The following is a 23,431-nucleotide window of genomic DNA, read 5'->3' as shown; positions in this document are numbered from 1 at the left end:
CTCCCTTCGGAAACTTTGTGACAGCTGCTGAAAGTTGGGGTACCATTATCAACCAATATAAGGCAAAAAAAAAATCTAATTTTCATTATACTTTAAGTAGCATGTGACATGTCAAACTAGGGGGTTTTCATGATGCTGAATCCATTCCAAGCATTAGTTTTGTACGAACATACTCCTTGGGCTAAATTCGGCCATAGCCACTTGCCCAAATGTGCCCAAATGTGCTGACCTCATCACATTTGTGATGACGGCTATGGGCATTTTTAGGCAAAGGAGTGTTTTTTGTGCAAAACTAATGCTTGCAATGGATTCAGCATCATGAAAACCCCTTTGACATGTCACATGCTACTTAAAGTATAATGAAATTTGGACTTTTTTGCCTTATATTGGTTGCTAATGGTACCCCAACTTTCAGCAGCTGTCACAAAGTTTCCCAAGGGAGTTGGGTTGGAACAACCTTTATGAACACATCTGTGAAGAAAGCTAGTGCCAGTGGTAATCATTTTTGCAGATTTGCCACAACTTAACCTAACTTTACCTAACTAGTGAACAGTATAGAACAATAGGGGGGAGACTTGTACATTTTTACAGTAGCCTTTCTGGGGTCCGTTTTTATTATAATATGATGACTTTAGACAGTGTGTTGTTTGCTTGCTTTACTAGTTATTTTAACAAACAGACAGTATAAAACAAACATTTTTTCACCACGCCACCAGGGAGCGCTCTAGTCTAAACCCAGAGCCCAGCAGCAGAGACATGAACAATATGGCGACCATGGAAACCATGTAAACAACAACGCAGCGCGCGCACAGTAGTTCACTCAGCTTCCGAGGCTATGTTCACATTGAAGTAGATGCAAATTAATTAACCTTATAGTTTCCTCCTCCTGAGGTTAACTTTAAACTTGTTTAAATGATGACCTTAAGTCACAGGACGGTGGACAGGATCTGCTCTGTGGTAAGTGAGCACTAGCCGCTAGCTGTTATAGCTAGCTGTGAGTGAGGCACAACCTCTATATGGGCACAACTGCTATGCTACTGCTCGTAGTTACGCGTCTATTACTATTACTGTGTGTGTGTGTGTGTGTGTGTGTGTGTGTGTGTGTGTGTGTGTGTGTGTGTGTGTGTGTGTGTGTGTGTGTGTGTGTGTGTGTGTGTGTGTGTGTGTGTGTGTGTGTGTGTGTCAGAGTGTGTGTGTGTGTGGATTCAATACTTTCATTGAATCTATTTGAAATTAGGTTCACATGATTACACTTCAGGGACAGGGAAAATACATGGAATAACTGTTTGGACCAGGATGTTAGAATGAAGACTGCATTTTAATGGACCCTCTCTCTCTCTCTCTCTCTCTCAGGTATTGTTGTCAATAGTTGTCCTGTCATGGGTCTACGTGATCTATGGCAGCAGGACAGCAGCTCATTGGCTCCTGGAGAAGAGGACCGCCCTCTCGCCACATGACTGACCAATAGAAGCTTCCCGTAACACACTTCAAATACTGTAAGTTATTAGCCACTTTCAATTTGAACGTGTGTGTGTGTGTGTGTGTGTGTGTGTGTGTGTGTGTGTGTGTGTGTGTGTGTGTGTGTGTGTGTGTGTGTGTGTGTGTGTGTGTGTGTGTGCGTGTGCGATGTATGTCTCTTGTTTTGTATCACTACCAGTGCCATTGTAGTCTCGCGTGGCCAGACCGTTGCCTCCTGCCATTTTCAAATGCCTCTGGTCCGGTCATACACTCTTATGCATCATCAAAATCATGTAAGCATAGCTTACTGCTTTAGCAGAAATGGAAATCAAAACATAACATTTACAGATTTTTATTATAATAATTTTGAGGGCCGACAGAGTTTCCGGTAGGAGTCTCCTGACTCCGCTGGTCATCAAATTATTGGTTTAGGAATGCGACAAAAACAAAACGAAAATCTCCATGAATTCAAGGGTCCATGGGGTGAGTAATTCATAGAAAGAAAGCTATCCCTTTAACACTTTTTACAAGGAAATATCACTTACACCGACTTTAAATGGAGAGTCAGGCACTCTCCATTAAATTAAATTACTTTTTGACCATTTACAGTAGCCTCTCTCTCTCCATCTCTCTCTCCTTCAGACAACATCTCAGCGTTCAGCATCCCAACAGTTCCTGGTGGCATTGAAACTCCTCACAGACACAAGAGACTAAACACGGTGAATAAATGCACGTCACTGAAGAGAGAGAGGTACCTCAACAGCAGGATTTGAGTCCCATGTCTGCAGACCTGAAGCACTGAAGCCAACCACAAGGACACCTACTAGCATCACTATTCCGTGGCCAACATTCAGCTGGAAAAAGCTCACAGCGCGTTGCGTCTTGCGTGTCGAGATTTGGTGGAAATGTTGGACCAACTGTTGGCATGGCTGTACTTAACACTTATTTTGCCCAGGACGTCCCCACACTTTATAATTACACCTGTAGGAGGCCCAAGACGTCTGGAGAGTGGAGACGTCTTTAGGTCCTTTTTAATGGTATAAAACCGGATCACTAAAATCCATTTTTTGACAGCAGCTGTTGCTAGGCAACGCCTTGCTCAGAACTCCCGGACATGTTTTCACTGCCTTATTTACGGGCCGACAAAATTGCTATTGTCTCTGAATCTACAGCGCTCTCCATGGTTTTGATCAGAGCGCTGATGTTCTGTCCTGACTTAACCAAGCATCTCGTTTGGAATATTAACGCTTCTAGAGAGATCAGACTTACTAGCGAGAGGTAGTAATGGAACATTATACCTCCAGGTTTTGGAGGGAAATTTCATGGGTAAAATCTGCCTCAGCTGCTGTGCACTCTAACGCCTTTATTTTGGAAACATTCCGGGGCATAAAAAGTGTTCACGTTTTCTGAAGGTGACTGTTACAGCCATCTGTATTTGTATTGTTTGTATATTTTTTGTTTGTATTATTTTGTCAGTCACTGGCTGCTTTCGAAATGCAGAAATGGGGGGCACAGTGGCGCAGTCGGTAGCGATGTCGCCTCACAGCAAGACAAGATTTCAAAAACAGTTGTCACAAGGTGTCGCATCGTGTGCCATGTTGTAGATCTGCTGTTTTCAAATGACCAAAATGGGGCTGCCGCCCCATATATACTGTATGAAAACTAAAGTTTTCATATAACTGTAGTGGAGTAAAAGTACAATATTTCCCTCTGAGATGTAGTGGACTAGAAGTAAAAGTACAGAAAATTGGAAATATTCCAGTAAAGTAAACATACCTCAAAATGTTACTTATAGTGCAGTACTTAAGTAAATGTACTTAGTTTCTTTCCACCAATGCTCACATTAAGGCATCACTCAGACCTTTACAACAGATTGCTGTATGCTTGCTGTATACAAAGGGTGTGACACAGCGTGCCCCAATGCATTTCCAATGGGAGTCACATGGTCTGACACAACACTTGTGTTGTATGAGGGGGAGGGGCACAGTCAAAACACAGCCGAAAGCCATAAAACAGCTTGTAGTCCAAAATGTAGTCCTCAAACCATGTGACTTCCATTGGAAATGCATTGGGCGGCCATGACACTACACAACATTCATCCAACAAGCATACAGCAATGCAGTAAAGGTCTGAGTGAGGCCTAAGAGATTCTGAAACATTTTAATTTTAAGGACCCCATGTATGTATCCCCCCCACACTCTTGAGAGTCCACTGATGTATTCAGTAAATAAACGAACACAAACGTACCTCTCTCTTTGTGTGTGTGTGTGTGTGTGTGTGTGTGTGTGTGTGTGTGGGTGCACCTTGCGACCGTGCGTGCGCTTTAGATATGTAAATATACTTAATGAAATGCGTAAACAAGAGCTTTCAGAGAGAGGTCTTTGATGCCAAATCCAGTGAACACACATTCAATTAACCAACACACTCATCTGCCTCTCTCTCTCCTCTCATCTCTCCTCTTATCCTGTCTATTCAATTCAAAGGTGCTTCATTGGCATGAGAAAACCTACATTTGCATTGCCAAAGCAAAAGTGGAAATAAAATCAAATAAAACATGCACAAGTAATAAATGTGTAAACAAAGCTTGCAGTTAAACATTACAATTTAGAGGGGGAAAAAAGCACAGCACACAAATCCATAAGTAATAATTGTACATTTGCACTTACGTGTAAGAAAGGTTAGTTAGCTTGGGATAAACCTTTGAAACAAATAGCAATATTTCAGTATTTTGAATTTACTTGGTATAAAACCTTTGGGACAATTAGCACATTTTTCAAATGTATTTAAAATTGTCCCGGACGGTTGGCTCAACCGTCTGGCCACCTAGGCTGCTGAGCCAGCCTGACGGTGTGCCGTGGGTTCGACTCCCGATCCCGACGGCCTTTGCCGCGTGTCTTCCCCCCCATCTCTCTCCACATTTCCTGTCAGATTACTTTCAACCTATCAATAACACCTGTTATACTGAACAACTATATAGTCTATACAAATGATTACTACAAGTCTTACACAATAGTGCTAAACATTTCCAGGACAAAATTCATGACAACATTTACGAGTCTAGTCTACATTCAGGAAACCAGGCATGGACGCATAAAGCTCTCTCTCTCTCTCTGTCTCTCTCTCCGCCTCCCACTTCCTGTCACTCTCCGTTTCCATGGTTACTTGTTTGATTGTCTTCTTTGTTTCCGTGGTTACTTGTTTGTTGGTCTTGGTCACATCAGAGTTGACGCTCGTCTTTTTTCCTTCCAGCCAATAAGTGACCATGTCCCCTTTCCCCTGTAGACAGATACACTGTTATTATAAACCATACAATAACCTTTCCCCCGTAGAGTCTGACAGATTATTGTCTCATAAAATCACACTTGTGTGAAGTGAGGGGCACCCACTGTATTTATATCGGCCACATGGCGCCTTATGTCGTCACTTAGTGCCCTAAACAAACATTAAAGTCCATAGACTTGGCTGGCAAACAATTTACGTTATACAGTATGTGCTCTAAACACATTGTAATATATCGTCAAAGTCCATAAATGTGGCTGGCAAGTGTGTGTGTGTGCGTGTGTGCGTGCGTGCGTGCGTGCGTGCGTGCGTGCGTGCGTGCGTGCGTGCGTGCGTGCGTGCGTGCGTGCGTGCGTGCGTGCATGCGTGCGTGCGTGCGTGTGTGTGTGTGAGAGAGAGAGAGACCTTTACTTGTAGCATTCCTCTACATTCCAGTACATATCCTCCGATCTCCTCCAGCAGGTAGAATGCGCTGGAGCTGCACTGAATCTTCAGAGCTGACAAAACATCATAATTAGCCTTAACATTAGCATGTTCCATTTGGACCGCTGTTCATCGTATAACACGTATTGTTGAGGGGCGCTAGCCCCTCCTATGTCCAGCTTTGAGGGTGTGTGTAAAAACACAAACATTGTCCTAACACAAACCTTGAATGCCATTGATAATGAATGGCCAGTTTTGAGTGTTTGTGTAAACACAAACATTACGTAAACACAAACATTGAAGACAAAAGTGAGGACGCAAAATGTGAATTGCCGGAATGAGATGATGTATGTTTGATGATGTATGATGATAAGAGCTCCCCTCAGCCTCACACGGGTGTGATTATATTGGGCTTCAAATGGTGAATAGCCAGGAGGGGAGGGTATAATTGTTACTGCATGTAATCCTACTACAGGCTATGGGGTGGCGACTGTCAGCAGGGAGTGTTGAGCGGGAGGAGTAGGAGGAAGGCTCTACGTCTTCCTGGTGGCGACTCCTCAATGGCAGGTGAGGTGACTCAGTAAGCATTGACTGACAACACTCAAAAGTGTGTGGGGAGGAAATAATTGTCATAAAGACTAAATTGTGAAGAAAAAAGGGGTAAGCGTGTGTGTGCATGCGTGTTTACCTTGGCTGGTGGACTCCATGCGAGATGCTGTGTTCACTGTGTCTCCAAACAGACAGTACCGAGGCATCTTAGTACCAACCACACCGGCTACTACTGGACCTACACACACACACACGCACGCACGCACACACACGCATGTGCGCAGGGAACCAGGCAGGCAAGCAAGCAGGCAGGAAGGGAGGCAGGCAGATACAGATGTTGAACATTAGAGCTTTGAGCAAAAGGATTAAAAAACATCACAATATACCAGTGTGAATTTGTGCTCTGATGTGTAGGCCTACAGGTGTGCGCGCGTGCGTGCACGGCTGCACGCCGCGTACCAGAGTGTATTCCAGCTCTGATGTGGAGCTGTGTGTGTGGTTTGTGTGGGTTATACCAGAGTGTATTCCAGCTCTGATTTGGAGCTGTGTTTGTGGTTTGTGTGGAATCCTGAAGGTTTTGCAGACAGACACCAGGTCCAGAGCCATGGAGGCGATCTCTGACGCATGGAGGATGCCGTTTTCCCGGGGCAGCCCCGACACCACCATGTCTGCAACGCACGCACGCACGCACGCACGCACGCACGCACGCACGCACGCACGCACGCACGCACGCACGCACGCACGCACGCACGCACGCACGCACGCACGCACGCACGCACGCACGCACGCACGCACGCACGCACGCACGCACGCACGCACGCACGCACGCACGCACGCACGCACGCACGCACGCACGCACGCACGCACGCACGCACGCACGCACGCACGCACGCACGCACGCACGCACGCACGCACGCACGCACGCACGCACGCACGCACGCACGCACGCACGCACGCACGCACGCACGCACGCACGCACGCACGCACGCACGCACGCACACACACACACACACACACACACACACACACACACACACACACACACACACACACACACACACACACACACACACACACACACACACACACACACACATTTCAATTTCTTTATTTGAGTCCACATTTATAAAATACATTATCAAGGGCACAAATATTTTCAGTTGCTTCTGATATCCCACGCACTTGAAACATCATGTGCTTTAGTCCAAACAAGCCCTAAATGTACAGAATATACAACACATGAACTTAATCACAGCCAACATTGGTCACTTCAGTCTGTCATATTACCGACACCGAAAGTGACTGCCTATAATGGAGGAGATTGAACAGTATGTTGCAAGCTGCTTTGCTTTACACTTGGACAACCCCATAATCCTCAAGCCTCTGACCATTAGCCTGTGGACATGGCCCAGGCTGCCAAATATAAAAACAATGAGCTGACACGTATATCCCAGTTGTATAATGGCCTGTACTAATGGTTGATATTTTACTTGTTTAGTAAGGAAAGCTTCCTCTAAACTTGAATCAAAAGCACAGCCAACTTCCAATAGAAAAGCCTCTCTTCTGTTCTCGTCAATTATAATGACATCTGGTGTATTTGCAGTTATATTTGCAAATACAGTTGGGTCATTGCATTGAAACATTTCTGGTTTCACACAGGAATTTTTGTGAAACACAACAGAGGAATTAAACATAGGTGACACATCTTTGGCAATAATGTTCACAATTCTGTCATGCCTGGCTATATACAGTCCTTTGTATTGTCCTTTTGTACACACACACACACACACACACACACACACACACACACACACACACACACACACACACACACACACACACAGTGCTGGAAAGTAACTAAGTACACTTACTTTTAAGTACAATGTTGAGGTATTTGTACTTTACTCGAGTATTTCCGATTTCCAGTACTTTTACTTCTACTCTGCTACATATCAAAGGCAAATATTGTACTTTTACTCCACTTCAATTCTTTGAAAATGTTAGTTACAAGTTACTTAGATGGAACTTACTGTAGATTTGGATTCATATTTCAAAACATTACCCACTTCAGCCTACACTTTGGCCATTTGACAATAGCCGATCTACAAGCTCACAATGTGTTGCATTGTGATGCATTGTGAGCCTGTAGATCTGCTATTTTCAAAAGATATGTATACATTTGAAAAATGTCTGCATAATGAGTACTTTCTACTTTTGGTACTATAAAGTACATTTTTACATGGGTAAAAAATGTTTCTAGTATTTCTACATGGCAGTATTGATACTTTTACTTAAGTGAAAAATGTGAGTACTTTTTCCACAACTGACTATACTTGTCAAGGACATCATTTGATGTCAAGGACATCAAGTTAAAAAAAAAAACATTTTAAAGGTGTTTTGCCCTTGTTTTTGCCGTACAACACATCGATGCGTTGTGATGAGCGTGTGACTTACACGCGTCTCCGATGGTCTCCACTTTGTAGACGTCATAGTTGTCGATGATGTCGTCAAAGGTGGTGTACAGTTTGTTGAGGAAGTCGACCACCTGGTATGGAGTGCTGGTGCTGGACAGCTGTGTGAACCCCACGATGTCACTGTCACCAACAGAGACACTGTTAGAACAGTGTTGATTTATCGACTAAAACTATGACGAAAAATGTACCTTTTTTCACGGACGAAAAGAGAATAAAAACAAAAGCCACGGTGACTAAAACTAAGACAAAATATTCTGACAATTCTGTCGACACATAAAAACGAGACTAAAAGGGAGGGACTAGTGGAGAAGAGATCCAAGACTGTAATTTTATGTCTGTTACGATCAGGTGTTGCGCTCTGAAAATAGCAGATCTACAAGCTGAACTTGTAAATGGGCTATTTTCAGCATTACATGCAACCAAGTGTAAATTGAAATTCAGCCATTATGATGCCATCAAGGGCACCGTGTGTGTGTGTCCATGTGTGCATGTGTTTGTGCGTGTTACCTGAAGAACACAGTTGCACTGACATAGCTCTGAGCCTGGGATGGTTTTCCTTGTCTGAGGTCATCAGCTACCTGCCTAGGGAGCATGCCTACAACACACACACACACAACCAGTAAGACGCCCTGAGGGCGAGAAGCGACGGTCGCGCTGAAACAACAGAGCTTCTTAATAGGGCACAGTTAAAAAGCAGGAGTGTACAGTGTTTGATGAGGTCAGATCAACATATGGAATCAATTCTGTATTGGCCATAGATGGAGCGTGTCACGAGGCGTGACAGACAAGGCGTGACGGACGCGAGATGCAGGTTTTAATAGTAAACTGCGACCCACGGTCGCAATAAACACATTACGCACATTACACGCATGCACGCACAGACAGACAGACAGACAGACATCACTAATAATACAATACACGCAACACAGTTTGACAGTGGAGAGGGGGTTCCACTTCCCAGCTAAATGTTATTGTTATTATAGCATCAAAATTAATTTAATCACAGACAGACAGACAGACAGACAGACAGACAGACAGACAGACAGACATACAGACAGACAGTCCATGATTAGGAGATGTGCTGAGTTTTTAACTCCAACATCTGCTGTCCAGGTCATCCAGGCACTAGTGATATCCCACCTTGACTATTGTCCAGTTGTGTGGTCCAATACAGCTAAAAAGGACCTGTGTAAATTACAAATAGCCCAGAATAAGGCAGCTCGCCTTGCCCTGAACTGCAATACTAGATCTAGTACACTGTTAAATCATCAGAAGCTGTCATGGCTGTTGGTGGAGCAGAGATTAGCTGCTAGTCTGGCTGGATCTTTTAGGAACATTTGTTCAAATAAAAAACCAAAATGCTTATATAAAATATTCATTATACCAGTGATAGACACAGACATAATACCAGACATGTTGCAATGGGTCGATTTACAGTGCCTAAGCCAAGAACTGATGCAATGAAGAATACAGTCATGTACAGGGCAATGACTTTCTGGAACTCTCTACCAGTATGCATCACAGAAATTAAGGGTAAAAGGCACTTTAAGAAAAGACTGAAGGATTTTCTTATATATATGGCGAAATTGTAATTCTGTTTATGTCAATATACCAGTTAATGTAATCTAGAGTGAATGCACTAACCGTAGTTATGCTTTAATGTATTTACTTTTTTTGTTTTTTTGTTTTTTTTCTTTTCTTTTGTGATATCTGTAATGTTGTAATGTTTTTTTGTATGTATATTATTCTGTGAGGACCCCAGGAAGAATAGCTGTTGCCAGGTGCAACAGCTAATGGGGATCCTAAATAAACTAAACTAAACTAAACTAAACTAAACAAAACAGACAGACAGACAGACAGACAGACAGACAGACAGACAGACAGACAGACAGACAGACAGACAGACAGACAGACAGACAGAAAGACAGAAAGGCAGATTACTGTATAGCAGAGTGTCAGTCTTGTGTTTCTCGTGCATCAGGTCTTGGGTTCTCTCTGCGACCAACACCTCCAGATGTCTGCTGTACTTCTCCATCTGATCATGTGACACACCATCAAACTCATCAATCCAGCACTTAAACCACCATAATGACCATAAAACATTTGATTCTATGTCTTCATGAATCACCAGGATCCTCTAGTCTAGGCTTAAAATATTTGATATTTTTGGAAATCTCTATTGGATACATGAATGGAATGCAACCCCCGTTTCTTCACCACAAAGGGAGGATCTGCTTTGGCTGTGATTGGGTGAGACGGGCGTCAGAGGCGGTAGGGAGCACTCAGCTGTGTTCATTGTAGGAGGCTGGGCGAGGATTTACTATTCTGTGCCTATCGGGTCGCAGCTGGGACGGGGCTGAGTCAGCTCAAGCGAACTTCGCAACGCTCGACGCGGCACCTCACTCGCGCTCGGCTAAAGTCCCTCCCTCCATGGTGCAGAAAACTGTTGTCTGGCAGTGGTGGAAATAACAAAGTACATTTACTCAAGTACTGTACAATATTGAGGTATTTGTACTTTACTTGTAGAGTATTTCCATTTTCCAATACTACTGCTTCTACTCCACTACTTCTCAGAGGCAAATATTGTACTTTTACAATTATTTGAAAACTTTAGTTACTTTGTAGATTTTGATTAATATTATTACAAAACATGCATTAAACACTTCAGCCCTATATACATTTTGACCATTTGAAAATAGCAGATCTACAAGCCCACAATGCTTGTAGATCTCGATACGATGTGACGCATTGTGAGCTTGTAGATCTGCTATTTCCAAAAGATTTTTATGAAATCTTTTTATGAAATTGTTTTGAAAACTTGTGAAATGGGACATTCTGCAAAATCACTACTTTCTACTTTTGGTAGGCTACTTAAGTTCATTTTGATACCAATACTTTTGTACTTTTACTCCAGTAAATATAGAATTCCGGACTTTTACTTGTAACAAAGTAGATATTGCAGTATTGATACGAATGTTGAGTACTTTTTCCACCCCTGCAGAAAACTGTGTCGCGTCTGGAACAATGGAAAATAGCCGCCACTGCTATGATCTATGAGCACCAAGTATATGAAGATACTGTATGTCGAGTTGAAAATGGCTGACCTTTAAACCTTTTACAGCATTAAAGTGAAACTTACTAGATTCATCATCATGTCAACTGGACTGACTTTATCTGGGTTGATTCTTTGAAGAAACTTCCTGATTTGTTCAAACGTAGGCCGGTGGATGGGATTATGAGAACGGCATCGACGAATCAGCTATGGGAACGCACACAGGACAAGAATCACACACATGACAAAAACACAATACCAGGTTTATGCAACTTACAGTCATTTTAAATATATGATACGTAGCTTGCTGAGTTAGTTCAGTCAGATATACTCGAGCGGCTTCATGCTGTGCTCAAGGGCGCATACTCTAGGGGTTAATATGATGCATTACTATGTGGGTGTATTCAGTGTTTGCAAGACCCACATGTCATACCCTGATGTGGCAGTCAGCTGACCAATTGGGCGGGGTATTTAAGCTCACCTAGGCCTCACTCACACGGTCGCTGCAGATTTCTCTGTGCTTGCTGTATACAAAGGGTGTGACACAGCTTGCCCCAATGCATTTCCAATGGGAGTCACATGGTCTGACACAACATTTGTGTTGTATGAGGTGGAGGGGCGCAGTCGAAACACAGCCGAAAGCCATACAGCAGCTTGTAGTCCAAAATGTAGTCCTCAAACCATGTGACTTCCATTGGAAATGCATTGGGGCGGCCATGACACTCACAGCATTCATACAGCAAGCATGCAGCAATGCATTAAAGGTCTGAGTGAGGCCCTAGGCTGAGCTCACACCTTTCATGCAATTCTGTGCTCGTTGGATGCTCGTTGGATGCATGTTGTGTTGTGTCATGGCCACCCAATGTATTGCCAATGGAGGTCACATGGTTTGACCCAACATTGTGTTGTGTGAGGGGGAGGGGCGGACGACTGCGCCCCTCCCCCTCACACAACACAATGTTGGGTCAAACCATGTGACCTCCATTGGAAATACATTGGGCGGCCATGACACTACCCAACGAGCACCCAACGAGCAGAGAATTGCATTAACCGTGTGAGTGCACCCTTAGGGTGCACTCACACGGTTCATGCAATTCTCTGCTCGTTGGATGCTCGTTGGATGCATGTTGTGTTGTGTCATGGCCGCCCAATGTATTACCAATGGGAGTCACGTGCTTTGACACAACATTGTGTTGTATGAGGGGGAGGGGGGGCAGTCAACACACAGCCGAAAGCCATACAACCATATATCTATGCATACAACAGCTTGTAGGCGCAACATCCACACAACGTCCACACAACACAGAGGGTGGGGTTAACCACCAACCAATAGGAGAGAAGGGCTGTTTTGTATCCCAATGGGCGGAGTTTAGTTGTAGTCTCCTGAGTCCTGAGTCCCGCAGAAAAGTCCAACTGGAGAGTGAAAGACAGGCCACACCACTCTGGATCTTGCAAAATGTCACCGCTTATTAGCGCATATCATTTTTACTATAATTAGGTGAGAAATGCAGCTTGTGCCTGCATGGAAACTACACAGATATCTATCCAATTGTTCATGTTTATATATCACTGTTAACAACTTTAAAACGTATTATGTTGCATTGCATCAACTGCAGTGAGCAAAGGCTCTGCTCTGCTGCATCCAATAATAAATATATCAGCCTACTAGTCCAGTGCGGACTGGTGATTTCATTTGTATTGGTGCCGAGTGGGAAGCACAACCGATTGTTTTAATTCAAAGTGGTATATATTCTGTGAAATGTTTATCGTCATTCCGTGTATCTACAAGCTCCAAGTGTTGCGTCCACATGCAGCGCGTTCCAAGCAGAGGTCCTCGAGTATAGGTATAGGTAAAACACTGCCAGTCCTCAGCGCAATGGCCCGTTGCGCAAAGAAGTTGAGATTTTACTTGTGTGATATTCAGATAATCTTCAACCGATTGTTATAATTCGAAGTGGTATATATTCTGTGAAGTTTATATTTTCATTGGGTGTACAAGTCATGTTTTTAATATGCCTTTATCAAATGATATAGAGAGATGGGTAGTGCCCAAGTCCTGTTAGCCATGCAGCCTATATGATCTGTGGTGCAGGCCTATACACTCTCTCAATTACGGATTTTCCCAGAGGTTAATTTCACTGATGTGTACAACACTTATTCAAATAGTTTCATTTGTATTGGAGTGCGAAGCTTGAACAATAGGTTCATTGCGGACCGCTACGGATAAACTGTGGATATCCTACCAATAAGGACTCAGGCCAAATGCCATTGCGCAGTAGCCTACATCAACAAGTCTATGCGTGGTGTGTGCATAGCCGCATGTGAAACTATATCGTGCTGTATTTTGCTCTCCATTTCATGGTCATGGTCATGCGAGGAGAGAGAGAGAGAGAGGGTGCAGAGAGAGAGAGAGAGCCTGAGGTGTGAACGGAATCGCATCGTGCGTATATGGCACATCTCTCTCATGTTTAGGTAATTAAGGGCGCACCATTGAATGCATGTCACTGTGCCTACATGCTGACAATGTGCGCGCGTGAACTTGTATTAGCCAGCCTACACATTATAACGTGACATTTATTATACAGCTCGAAAATATAGCCACTCTACAAGCTCACAACTTGTTACTTCTATAGGTCTGACTCTGCTATTAATTTATGTGCAGGACTTGCCAAGTCGCCAGAGCAATGGTAAGGTGTCTATCATTTTTAAATTGAGAAAAGTCGAGAGTCGGGATTTGGAGATTTACGCACATAGTGTGACATGCTGACAGACAATGAAAGAAACATGTTCCACTTCCACTCACAATTTAGGTGGCTTTTAAAATGCGGTACTTATTCCTTCATTCAAAAATATGATTGGCACCTCATAAGTGTAAATATAAAAGCAAGTATAATATAGCCTACAATTGAAACCTGCTACTGTAGTGATTTTATCCTGTGTTCAATGCGTTTCTGCGTTTGGGTGTGGACATAGATATCTCTGTCGGCCAGGGATTTTTTCTAAAACGGAGGACGAAAATATCCGTTTTGCCTCGTCACCCGTGCGCAACTTGGAGACCTCAAATAAGCCATATCAGTCCGTGATTTCTAGCACTTTTGTTCAACAATGTAACTGTTTTAATTAATTCTCATCTATCTATTATAGTTATTTTGTATTTCGGCTACATTGAAAATGAGGGCCTGCCGCTAAATTGTACTCCACGCTTAAATGAAGGTTCTGATGATGATGATGATGAAATGACGCACGGCTGTCTCCAGTCATTTCAACAATCAGTACCAGATTTAAAGGCACTGATTCTGTGTGTTGGCTTGTTCAGAAGAGGATGACGTCTTTCGAAGAAAGTTTGATTCATTTAGCAAGCCAGTGCCCCATTCTGTATGTAAAAAGCCATCCGTTTTATTATGACAGTGTACAACTCCACATATCGCCGTATTGGTCACCAAAAACTACACGCAGATAAACGTGGGTCTGTTGTTTTCCGCATTCCGCTCTAGCGCACCGCCCACTTCCCGCAAAGCCTTGTGGGAAATGGATGCATCTAGGGAGGGACGCCATGACACAACACAACATGCATCCAACGAGCATCCAACGAGCACGAGAATTGCATGAAAGGTGTGAGCTCAGCCATAGGCTGAGCTCACACCTTTCATGCAATTCTCTGCTCGTTGGATGCTCGTTGGGTAGTGTCATGGCCGCCCAATGTATTTCCAATGGAGGTCACATGGTTTGACCCAACATTGTGTTGTGTGAGGGGGAGGGGCGGACGACTGCGCCCCTCCCCCTCACACAACACAATGTTGGGTCAAACCATGTGACCTCCATTGGAAATGCATTGGGCCGCTGGGCGGCCATGACACAACACCCAACGAGCACAGAGAATTGCATTAACCGTGTGAGTGCACCCTTAGACTGCATGCATTCTTCCTGCCTCCCTTCTGCATATGGATCCTGGTTGTTATGTGATGTTTGCTCTCACCGCCACCCCAGCACCACCGGTGGGCTCTTGTATATCTATCTCCCTGCATGTTCTTAATGTTTAATGATGGTGTTTAATTGTGCCGAGCATGGAGAAAAATTTAGCAGAGCCGAACGCCAAGATAAAATATTATATGCTCACTTGTATTCTCATTCTATAATAAATATTGGTTAAATCTATTTGTGAGTTATCTCTATCTGACTGAACTTCATTCATTCATTCATTTTCATCCTTTCTCAAATTACATTAACACATGAAGTAGCCCAGACAGTAACCACAGACAGACAGACAGACAGACAGACAGACAGACAGACAGACAGACAGACAGACAGACAGGCAGGCAGGCAGGCAGGCAGGCAGGCAGGCAGGCAGGCAGGCAGGCAGGCAGGCAGGCAGGCAGGCACAGACAAGACAGACAGACAGACAGACAGACAGACAGACAGACAGACAGACAGACAGACAGACAGACAGACAGACAGACAGACAGACAGACAGACAGACAGACAGACAGACAGACAGACAGACAGACAGACAGACAGACAGACAGACAGACAGACAGACAGGTACCTCTACGTATTCAGCAGGACAGGGACAGGTGCTGTCTGTCTTATTGGAGATGAGTTCAGGAAGTGGAGGACACCATGCAGCCTCTAGACTGCTGTCCTCTACCTGAAACACATCATTGATGATTGATTGATTGATTGCTTGCTTGATTGATTGACTGATTGATTGACTGACTGACTGATTGATTGACTGACTAAATGCATATACATGAGCATAATATTTGTACATCTTTCTACATAATAAAGTAAAGTAAAGTAAATATAACTTACACCTCCTTTAACCCATTCTGAACGGGAACACCTTTTGGTGTTTCAAGGATTATGATATACTTTAGCTATTGAAAAATAGCAGATCTACAAGCTCCAGAGATTTATTTTAAATCGTGAAAATGTGGCGCAAATCTTTGAATATATATTTTCAAAACAATAGCAGATCTACAAGCTATGAGCTTTTAGCTATTTTTCAATAGTATTTTCAATAGTATAGAACATAATGCTTAGAAAAACACCAAAAGGGGTTTCCGTCCTGAATGGGTTCAACTGAATGAATGAATGAATGAATGAATGAATGAATGAATGAATGAATGAAAGCTTGAAACCACAGTGATGTTTATTAGGGCTGCAGCTATCGATTATTTTCTTTGTGATTATTCTATTCATACATTTTCTTTTTTTTATTAAGGATTCAATTAACCGCTTAAGACCTATTTTATACTTAATTGTAAAACACTCCACATAATGGACCCCCTTGTGGATGTGATCTGATCTGCACCAAACCTGGTACAAACATTGTTCTGGGGTCTGCCATGACAATAGTTGCAACAGGGGCCAGGTGTGGTCCCCAGGGGGACCTGTCAGGGGCCCCCCAGGCATGCAGGGGCCACAGACGCACCATTGCTCCAAACCAAACGTGGCACAAAAACTGTCCTGGGGTCTGCCATGACAATGTAGTCATAGGCATACCAAAAAACCTAAAGTACACACATAATGGGATAATGGGACACTACAGCAGTGTTTAACACTTTAAATGGCCATAGCTCGGTGACCATTGCTCTGATTAGTGCAATATTGGACTGTATTGTCATTTGTCAGCATGGCATTTTTATTAAATGATCGATTATTCTTTAGTAATCGATCAATTCTATGGACTGTTGCACCCCCGATGTTTATTATCAAATGTTAAAAGGACATAACCAATGAGTGTGACAATGTACTGACAGACAGGATGGTGAGCCAATCAGAGGAGACTTACAGGGACCGGGTCGTTGCGTGTGGCGATCTCCAGTAAGATTATGGAGAAACTGAAATACACACACTGCAGTTAAAAGACTGTGGGCCCCATTCACTAAGCTGTCTATACCCATTTTGTGGGTGTAAAGGAACTTAAGTTTCCAAACTTCCCACATTAGTAGTCTAGAATAAGGCATTCTAATGGTATACAATAGAGGCCAAACTTTGCTCCCATGTGTAAGTCTGCCTCCGAGAAGACTTGAGAAAGACAGACAAAAAAAGATTACTGAATCACTACTAACGTGAGAAGTTTGGAAAATTCCTTTATACCCAACAAATCGGTGTAAACAGCTTAGTGAATCGGGGCCTGTGTGTGTGTGTGTGTGTGTGTGTGTGTGTGTGTGTGTGTGTGTGTGTGTGTGTGTGTGTGTGTGTGTGTGTGTGTGTGTGTGTGTGTGTGTGTGTGTGTGTGTGCGTGTGCGTGCATGCCTGTGTGCGTGCGTGCGCGCGTGTGTGTGTGTGCGTGCACCTGAACACGTCTCCAGCTAGTGTAGGTTCACTGTCATCATGGCTCTGACACTCGGGGGGCGTGTACACCTCCAGTAGTCTCTGCTGATAGGTCGACAGAGGCTCCGCCCCATCCTCCTTACGATAGGTCCTTAGGCCGTAATCTGATTGGACCAAAGATGCGCGGACGAAACTATACATGCAAAACTTTAATTCAAATTCAGAGCGAGTGAGTGTGTGCGTGCGTGCTTGTGCGGTGTGCGTGCACGTGTGACTGTGTGTGTGTTACCAGTTATCTTGCAGACCCAGCGGTCGTCCAGAACACAGTTGAGAGATTTGAGGCGTCCATGACAGATCTTGTGATGGTGGAGGAACAACATCCCTTTGGCCATGTCTGTGGCGAAGGAGAACCTACACACACAGCGGTAGAAAAAAACAGATGTTTTACTTTAAGTAAAAGTAACAATAGCGAAAAAGTCCGGAATCAATATGCACTTGAGAGTAAAAGTACAAAAGTATTGGCATCAAAATGTACTTGAAATACCAAAAGTAAAAGAATGTCCCATTTCAAATGTACAAAAGTCTTGATAAGAACATTGTTGTGATTATACATTGATAACATTCAAAGCGGGTGGAGCTATACCCCTATGTGTGAGCTATACCCCTGTGTGTGAGCTGTACCCCTGTGTGTGAGCTATACCCCTGTGGTTGAGCTGTACCCCTGTGTGTGAGCTATGCCCCTGTGTGTGAGCTATACCCCTGTGGTTGAGCTGTACCCCTGTGTGTGAGCTATGCCCCTGTGTGTGAGCTGTACCCCTGTGTGTGAGCTATGCCCCTGTGTGTGAGCTGTACCCCTGTGTGTGAGCTGTACCCCTGTGTGTGAGCTGTACCCCTGTGTGTGAGCTATGCCCCTGTGTGTGAGCTGTACCCCTGTGTGTGAGCTGTACCCCTGTGTGTGAGCTATACCCCTGTCCTGTCTGTGCGTGCTTGTGTTGCTTTGTAGCCTACCTGAACCCCCAGTTAAGTGGAATCTCCTCGTTAAGCAGAACGTCGTTAAGACTCCCTTTGGGACAGTACTCGGTTACTATGGCAACGTTAGGAACCTCCACACAACCGCCGAAGAACTTACACAAGTTAGGATGATCTAGTTCTCTGAGAGAGAGAGAGAGAGAGAGAGAGAGGGGGGGGGGGGGGGGGGGCATATATAGATGGAGAAACTTTTGAGGAAATAAATAACCTGCATTCCATATACAGTACTTCATATACTTTTCATTGGTTCAATATTAGAAAACAAATGTACAAAGGGAAGCTTCGCACACTCAGATCTGTGCACAATCAATGTATTTATTTTTGCAAGCCTGAAGAAGGTCAGTAGACCAAAAGCTTGCAAAACTCTTGCTAACATTATTGATAATAAAATGTTTACTTTGTATTGCTTTTACTTTGGAAAAGGTTTCTGCTGTGTGTGTGTGTGTGTGTGTGTGTGTGTGTGTGTGTGTGTGTGTGTGTGTGTGTGTGTGTGTGTGTGTGTGTGTGTGTGTGTGTGTGTGTGTGTGTGTGTGTGTGTGTGTGTGTGTGTGTGTGTGTGCGCGTGTGTGTTACCTGACTTGCTTAACTTCTTGTCTGATGGTTTTAGACAAAGAAAATGTTTTTGTCTGGATTTTCTTCAGAGCGACAGTCCTCCCATCACTGTAACACGCACGCACGCACGCACACGCACACGCACACACACACACACACAACATTCTTATTGGATTCTCCAGTTGATTTATTTTGTTGTACATTACATCAAGCATAGCACACAAACCTGCAGCACTTTAACCACTCAATTATTTAGTTTATTCTAGTATTAACATAATGTAAGAATATTAGCCATTATTCCACACTTTGGCTATTCAAAAATAGCAAATATACAAGCTCATAGAGCGCCACTTCGTTCGTCACTATGAGCTTGCACATCTGCTATTTAAAGAAAATAACAAATTGTGACAGACAGACAGACTTACTATATCCCAGTGTGTGTGAAGACTGCAGTCTTGCGGTTGGCGTGGTGCGTGTTTGTACAGGAACTGAGAGCGGTCACACAGCTGGCGTTACTGTCACTGTTGGCCACAGGGACACTAATGACACTGCCCATGGTCACATGGGACTGGTCTGCAGAAATAGAGAGACAAAGAGAGTTCATGTGTGTGTTCTCTATGCATGTGTGTCTTTCATTGGCTTAATAACAACATGGGGGATTGTGGAGTGTGTAGTCTGTTTTCATTCCCTTTCATAACTCAATATGACAAACAATGAATACTTGAGCATGACATGCAAATTAACTAAATTATTAAAGTGTGTGTGTGTGTGTGTGTGTGTGTGTGTGTGTGTGTGTGTGTGTGTGTGTGTGTGTGTGTGTGTGTGTGTGTGTGTGTGTGTGTGTGTGTGTGTGTGTGTGTGCGTGTGTGACAGTGTGCATGTGTGTGTCACCTTGTTTAATGATAGTAAAATCTATGATCCAACTTTCATCCCACAGCAGCTTCTGTTTCTGATACCGGAACACCTGAACGACAAACACGTGACAATTTGTCATGTATCAGACACTCGCATCCAGACAGAGTGATTTTTACACTGTGTAAAGGTCAGAATAAATGTCATGGACGCTCGTTGTCGTGAGACAGAGTAAAGTAAACAGACACAAATGAAAGAAAACAAATAAGTTCTTCAAAGTAGCTAGGATAGCAGACATCACACCTAGCATCTGTCTACGCAACATGCTATCATGGGTATCAATATACTGCAATGTAAAAAGTACCAAAGTAGCATAAATCAAAAACCACAAGATGCAAGACTGAACGGCTCAGATGCAACTTCTCATTTTATTGAGAACGTTTGCGTGTTTTGGCACTCAGCCTTCCTCAGAGCAGATTAAAAACGGTTTGAACGTTAAAAGGTCTGTATAACGATTTGATACGATCACTCATACAGGGCCCAGACTTAAGTGAAGAAACTATAGAAATATGATCCTGACTTGAAAAGCAAGATTCTGTTTATTAGCGGGAGAGATGAGGAGAGCCCTGAACAAACACTGTGTGTGGGTGTGTGTGTGCGTGTGTGCGTGCGTGCGTGCGTGCGCACATACCACAGCAGTGACAATGAAGCAGAGCAGCACCAGGGTGACAGGCAGGCTAATAGCTAGCCTGCTACTCAGGGTCAAAGGGCATTCACCACAGTCTGCTGGACATGTGGAACAGCCCTCCTCCTCCTCACACACCTCATCACCACACACTGACAGAGAGAGAGAGAGAGAGAGAGAGAGAGAGAGAGAGAGACTTACTCTATATGCAAAATGTTGTTTCATGTAATGGAGGCTCTATGGAGTCTATGCACACAGACTAACTCTTCCTACTTCCTGGTCCCTTCCGTTCCTTCACAGGTGTTACCGATGGTAATACTAATATGAAGGCTCTGTTCCATTCTGGTCATGTTGGCTCAGTGGAAACACTGCTACACCAGTGGGACTCTCAGCCAGTGGTCCCCGGACCACTGGTTGAAAACCACTGCCATATAGAGTCCAGCATGTCCTTCTCTTGGTTATAACTCTTGGCTTTCTCTAAGTAATGTTTTCTACTTGGCTCCTGCCGGAGTCGCACAGCAAAAATAGGCAATCTTCAAGCTCACCGCAAAGTTTCAATTTGGTCCTCACTCCTTGGGGATTTTTTTTGTCACTGTATATTTGCACATACGATCAATTTGTTCTCTTCTTTTATATTCTTCTATAGTCTTGCGTGGCCAGACTGTCCCACAATTTTCAAATGCTTCCGGTCATAACCGTCATACAGTCTGGAGCAACGGATGCTCTGAACAAGCAATCCCCACTTCTGTTCCGTCTTTACAGTCGTGCAAATGTATCCTAATATTAATCAAAAATTATTAAAGGATATAGACTATAGATTGCTGATTAGCAGAAATGGAAATAAAAATAAATGAATGTAAAATACATTAATGTAAATACATTTTTTGCGGGATGGAGCCGAGGTAATAGCTCCATATGTAACACACATCATAAACCTTTCAATCTCCCAAGCAAAGGTGCCACATGATTTTAAAAAGGCCAGAGTTACTGCCCTACATAAAAAAGGCAGGAGGGATGAAGTAAGTAATTACCGGCCAGTATCTATCTTAAGCATTCTCAGTAAAATATTTGAAAGAATTATTCACGACCAGATTTCAAATTATGTAAATAATTTTGACATTTTCTATGACTTACAGTCAGGTTTTAGACAGGCGCACTCTACCGAGTCCTGCCTATTATACCTAACAGACACGATAAAAAATGAAGTTGACAAAGGCAAGTACTGCGGGATGGTCATGCTGGACCTTCAGAAGGCCTTCCACACAGTCAACCACAAGATATTACTATATAAATTAAAGGCGATAGGTTTCAAAAGTGAGGCTCTGTCTTTGATAGAGTCTTACCTTTCAGATAGATTTCAAATGGTCGAAACAGGTGGTTTGCTCTCGGAGCCTAAAAGACTCACATGTGGAGTTCCGCAAGGAAGTATAATAGGGCCTTTATTATTTTTGTTGTATATTAACGACATGGATGCAGCCTGTGCATGTCCTTTATTTTTGTATGCAGATGATTCTGCCTTACTGGTGACAGGTGAGTGCCTAGAATCAGTTAGCCGCTCTCTAGAAAACAACATCTGGTTAAGTGAAAACAAGTTATCCTTGCATTTGGGTAAATCTGAATGTATTGTTTTTGCTTCCAAGCACAACTTAAGAGAGGTAACCAACTTCTCAGTCGAATGTACTTCCCGTATGTTAACCAGTTCCATAGTTTGAACACAAGGGCTAGTGTAGCTGATCTTAAACCACCAAACCTAAGACATAAGGTAGGTAGAAGCTCTTTTAAATATACAGGGGTGGAGGATTGGAACAAAATCCCAAGGGAAATTAAATTTGCCCAGAATATTTTGAAAAATATGTTGAAAAAGTGGCTGATGGGCAAGTTAGTATAGTGCTGTATTTATCTATGTATTTATATCTATTTATTGTCTTTTGTTTATTGATCTATGATGGCCTGTTGTAAATGTCATTAGTATTGTGATGTTAGTACACATGTTCTTCTTATCGTATGCTGTAACTATTTATTTATTTGGATCACAATGGAATTACGTCCTCTGACTTTTTGTGCAATCCTGATAATTCTGTACTGCTCTTTTATGAATTGTATCATGAATATATCAAATAAATCAAATCAAAAATCAAAAATGTTTAAAATATTTTTTTGTGAACGGAAATGACGAACAGATGTCAGCGGAGGTGTAGTTTGGGTTCCAGACTATTTAACATTCAGACTAACTACCAGGAGCAATGAGCACTGATGCTGCATTCACACGGGGAGATGCCCTTTGCATATTTGCATCTTTGCGTCTGCCCGTGTGAACGCAGAATGAGCGCCTGGGAGAGGCTAGCAGCAGCTCTGATTGGTCTGCTTTTGTGAAGACTCAGAGACATACAGACTTAAATTAAACACGCACGCACGCACGCACGCACGCACGCACGCACGCACGCACGCACGCACGCACGCACGCACGCACACACACACCTATAGCAGGCAGGACAGCAGACTTGGCCTCCAGTGCCACCTGCATGAGTCCAACTCTGATGTGGGCGATGAGAGACGTCTGTCCAGGATGAACCAAGACCACCTAAATACACACATGCACACATGCACGTCACACACACACATATACGCACACACACGCATGCACGCACACACGCAGGCACGCAGGCACGCACGCACGTCACACACACGCATGCACACACGCATGCATGCACACACACACACGTATGCACATACGCACATGTTAAAATATATACTGATGGTGAACACAACGCCTCATCAATGCGTGCATGTGTGTGCGCATGT

General features: G+C 43.5%; 1 protein-coding gene and 1 long non-coding RNA gene across 2 annotated transcripts in view; one reads left to right on the top strand and one right to left on the bottom strand.

Moving 5' to 3' along the window:
* The first annotated feature begins 764 nt into the window (after positions 1-764).
* On the top strand, positions 765-3,689 carry LOC306913639. The gene is made up of 3 exons (XR_013788584.1): positions 765-957; positions 1,354-1,496; positions 2,101-3,689. It is a non-coding gene; the product is annotated as an uncharacterized lncRNA (long non-coding RNA).
* Positions 3,690-4,178: 489 nt separating this feature from the next.
* LOC306914232 (atrial natriuretic peptide receptor 1) overlaps positions 4,179-23,431 on the bottom strand; it is a gene marked incomplete at its 5' end in the record, with an annotated part of 21,146 nt that continues 1,893 nt past the window's right edge. Inside the window, 18 exons of the mRNA XM_079491224.1 lie at positions 4,179-4,734; positions 5,143-5,234; positions 5,849-5,947; positions 6,225-6,377; positions 8,164-8,303; positions 8,691-8,778; positions 10,125-10,218; positions 11,323-11,442; positions 15,779-15,880; positions 17,027-17,075; positions 17,534-17,675; positions 17,801-17,922; positions 18,520-18,663; positions 19,114-19,200; positions 19,518-19,665; positions 19,984-20,056; positions 20,636-20,781; positions 23,108-23,210. Of these exons, the coding sequence (XP_079347350.1) occupies positions 4,516-4,734; positions 5,143-5,234; positions 5,849-5,947; positions 6,225-6,377; positions 8,164-8,303; positions 8,691-8,778; positions 10,125-10,218; positions 11,323-11,442; positions 15,779-15,880; positions 17,027-17,075; positions 17,534-17,675; positions 17,801-17,922; positions 18,520-18,663; positions 19,114-19,200; positions 19,518-19,665; positions 19,984-20,056; positions 20,636-20,781; positions 23,108-23,210 (2,121 nt within the window). The 3' untranslated portion in view covers positions 4,179-4,515. The remainder of the gene's footprint in view (positions 4,735-5,142; positions 5,235-5,848; positions 5,948-6,224; positions 6,378-8,163; positions 8,304-8,690; positions 8,779-10,124; positions 10,219-11,322; positions 11,443-15,778; positions 15,881-17,026; positions 17,076-17,533; positions 17,676-17,800; positions 17,923-18,519; positions 18,664-19,113; positions 19,201-19,517; positions 19,666-19,983; positions 20,057-20,635; positions 20,782-23,107; positions 23,211-23,431) is intronic.

The sequence above is a fragment of the Electrona antarctica genome (assembly GCF_951216825.1).
Source record: "Electrona antarctica genome assembly, chromosome: 21".
In the NCBI taxonomy this organism is placed as follows: Eukaryota; Metazoa; Chordata; class Actinopteri; order Myctophiformes; family Myctophidae; genus Electrona; species Electrona antarctica.
Note: the sequence above shows the minus strand (reverse complement) of the source record. Positions and strands in the feature narration are given on the sequence as shown.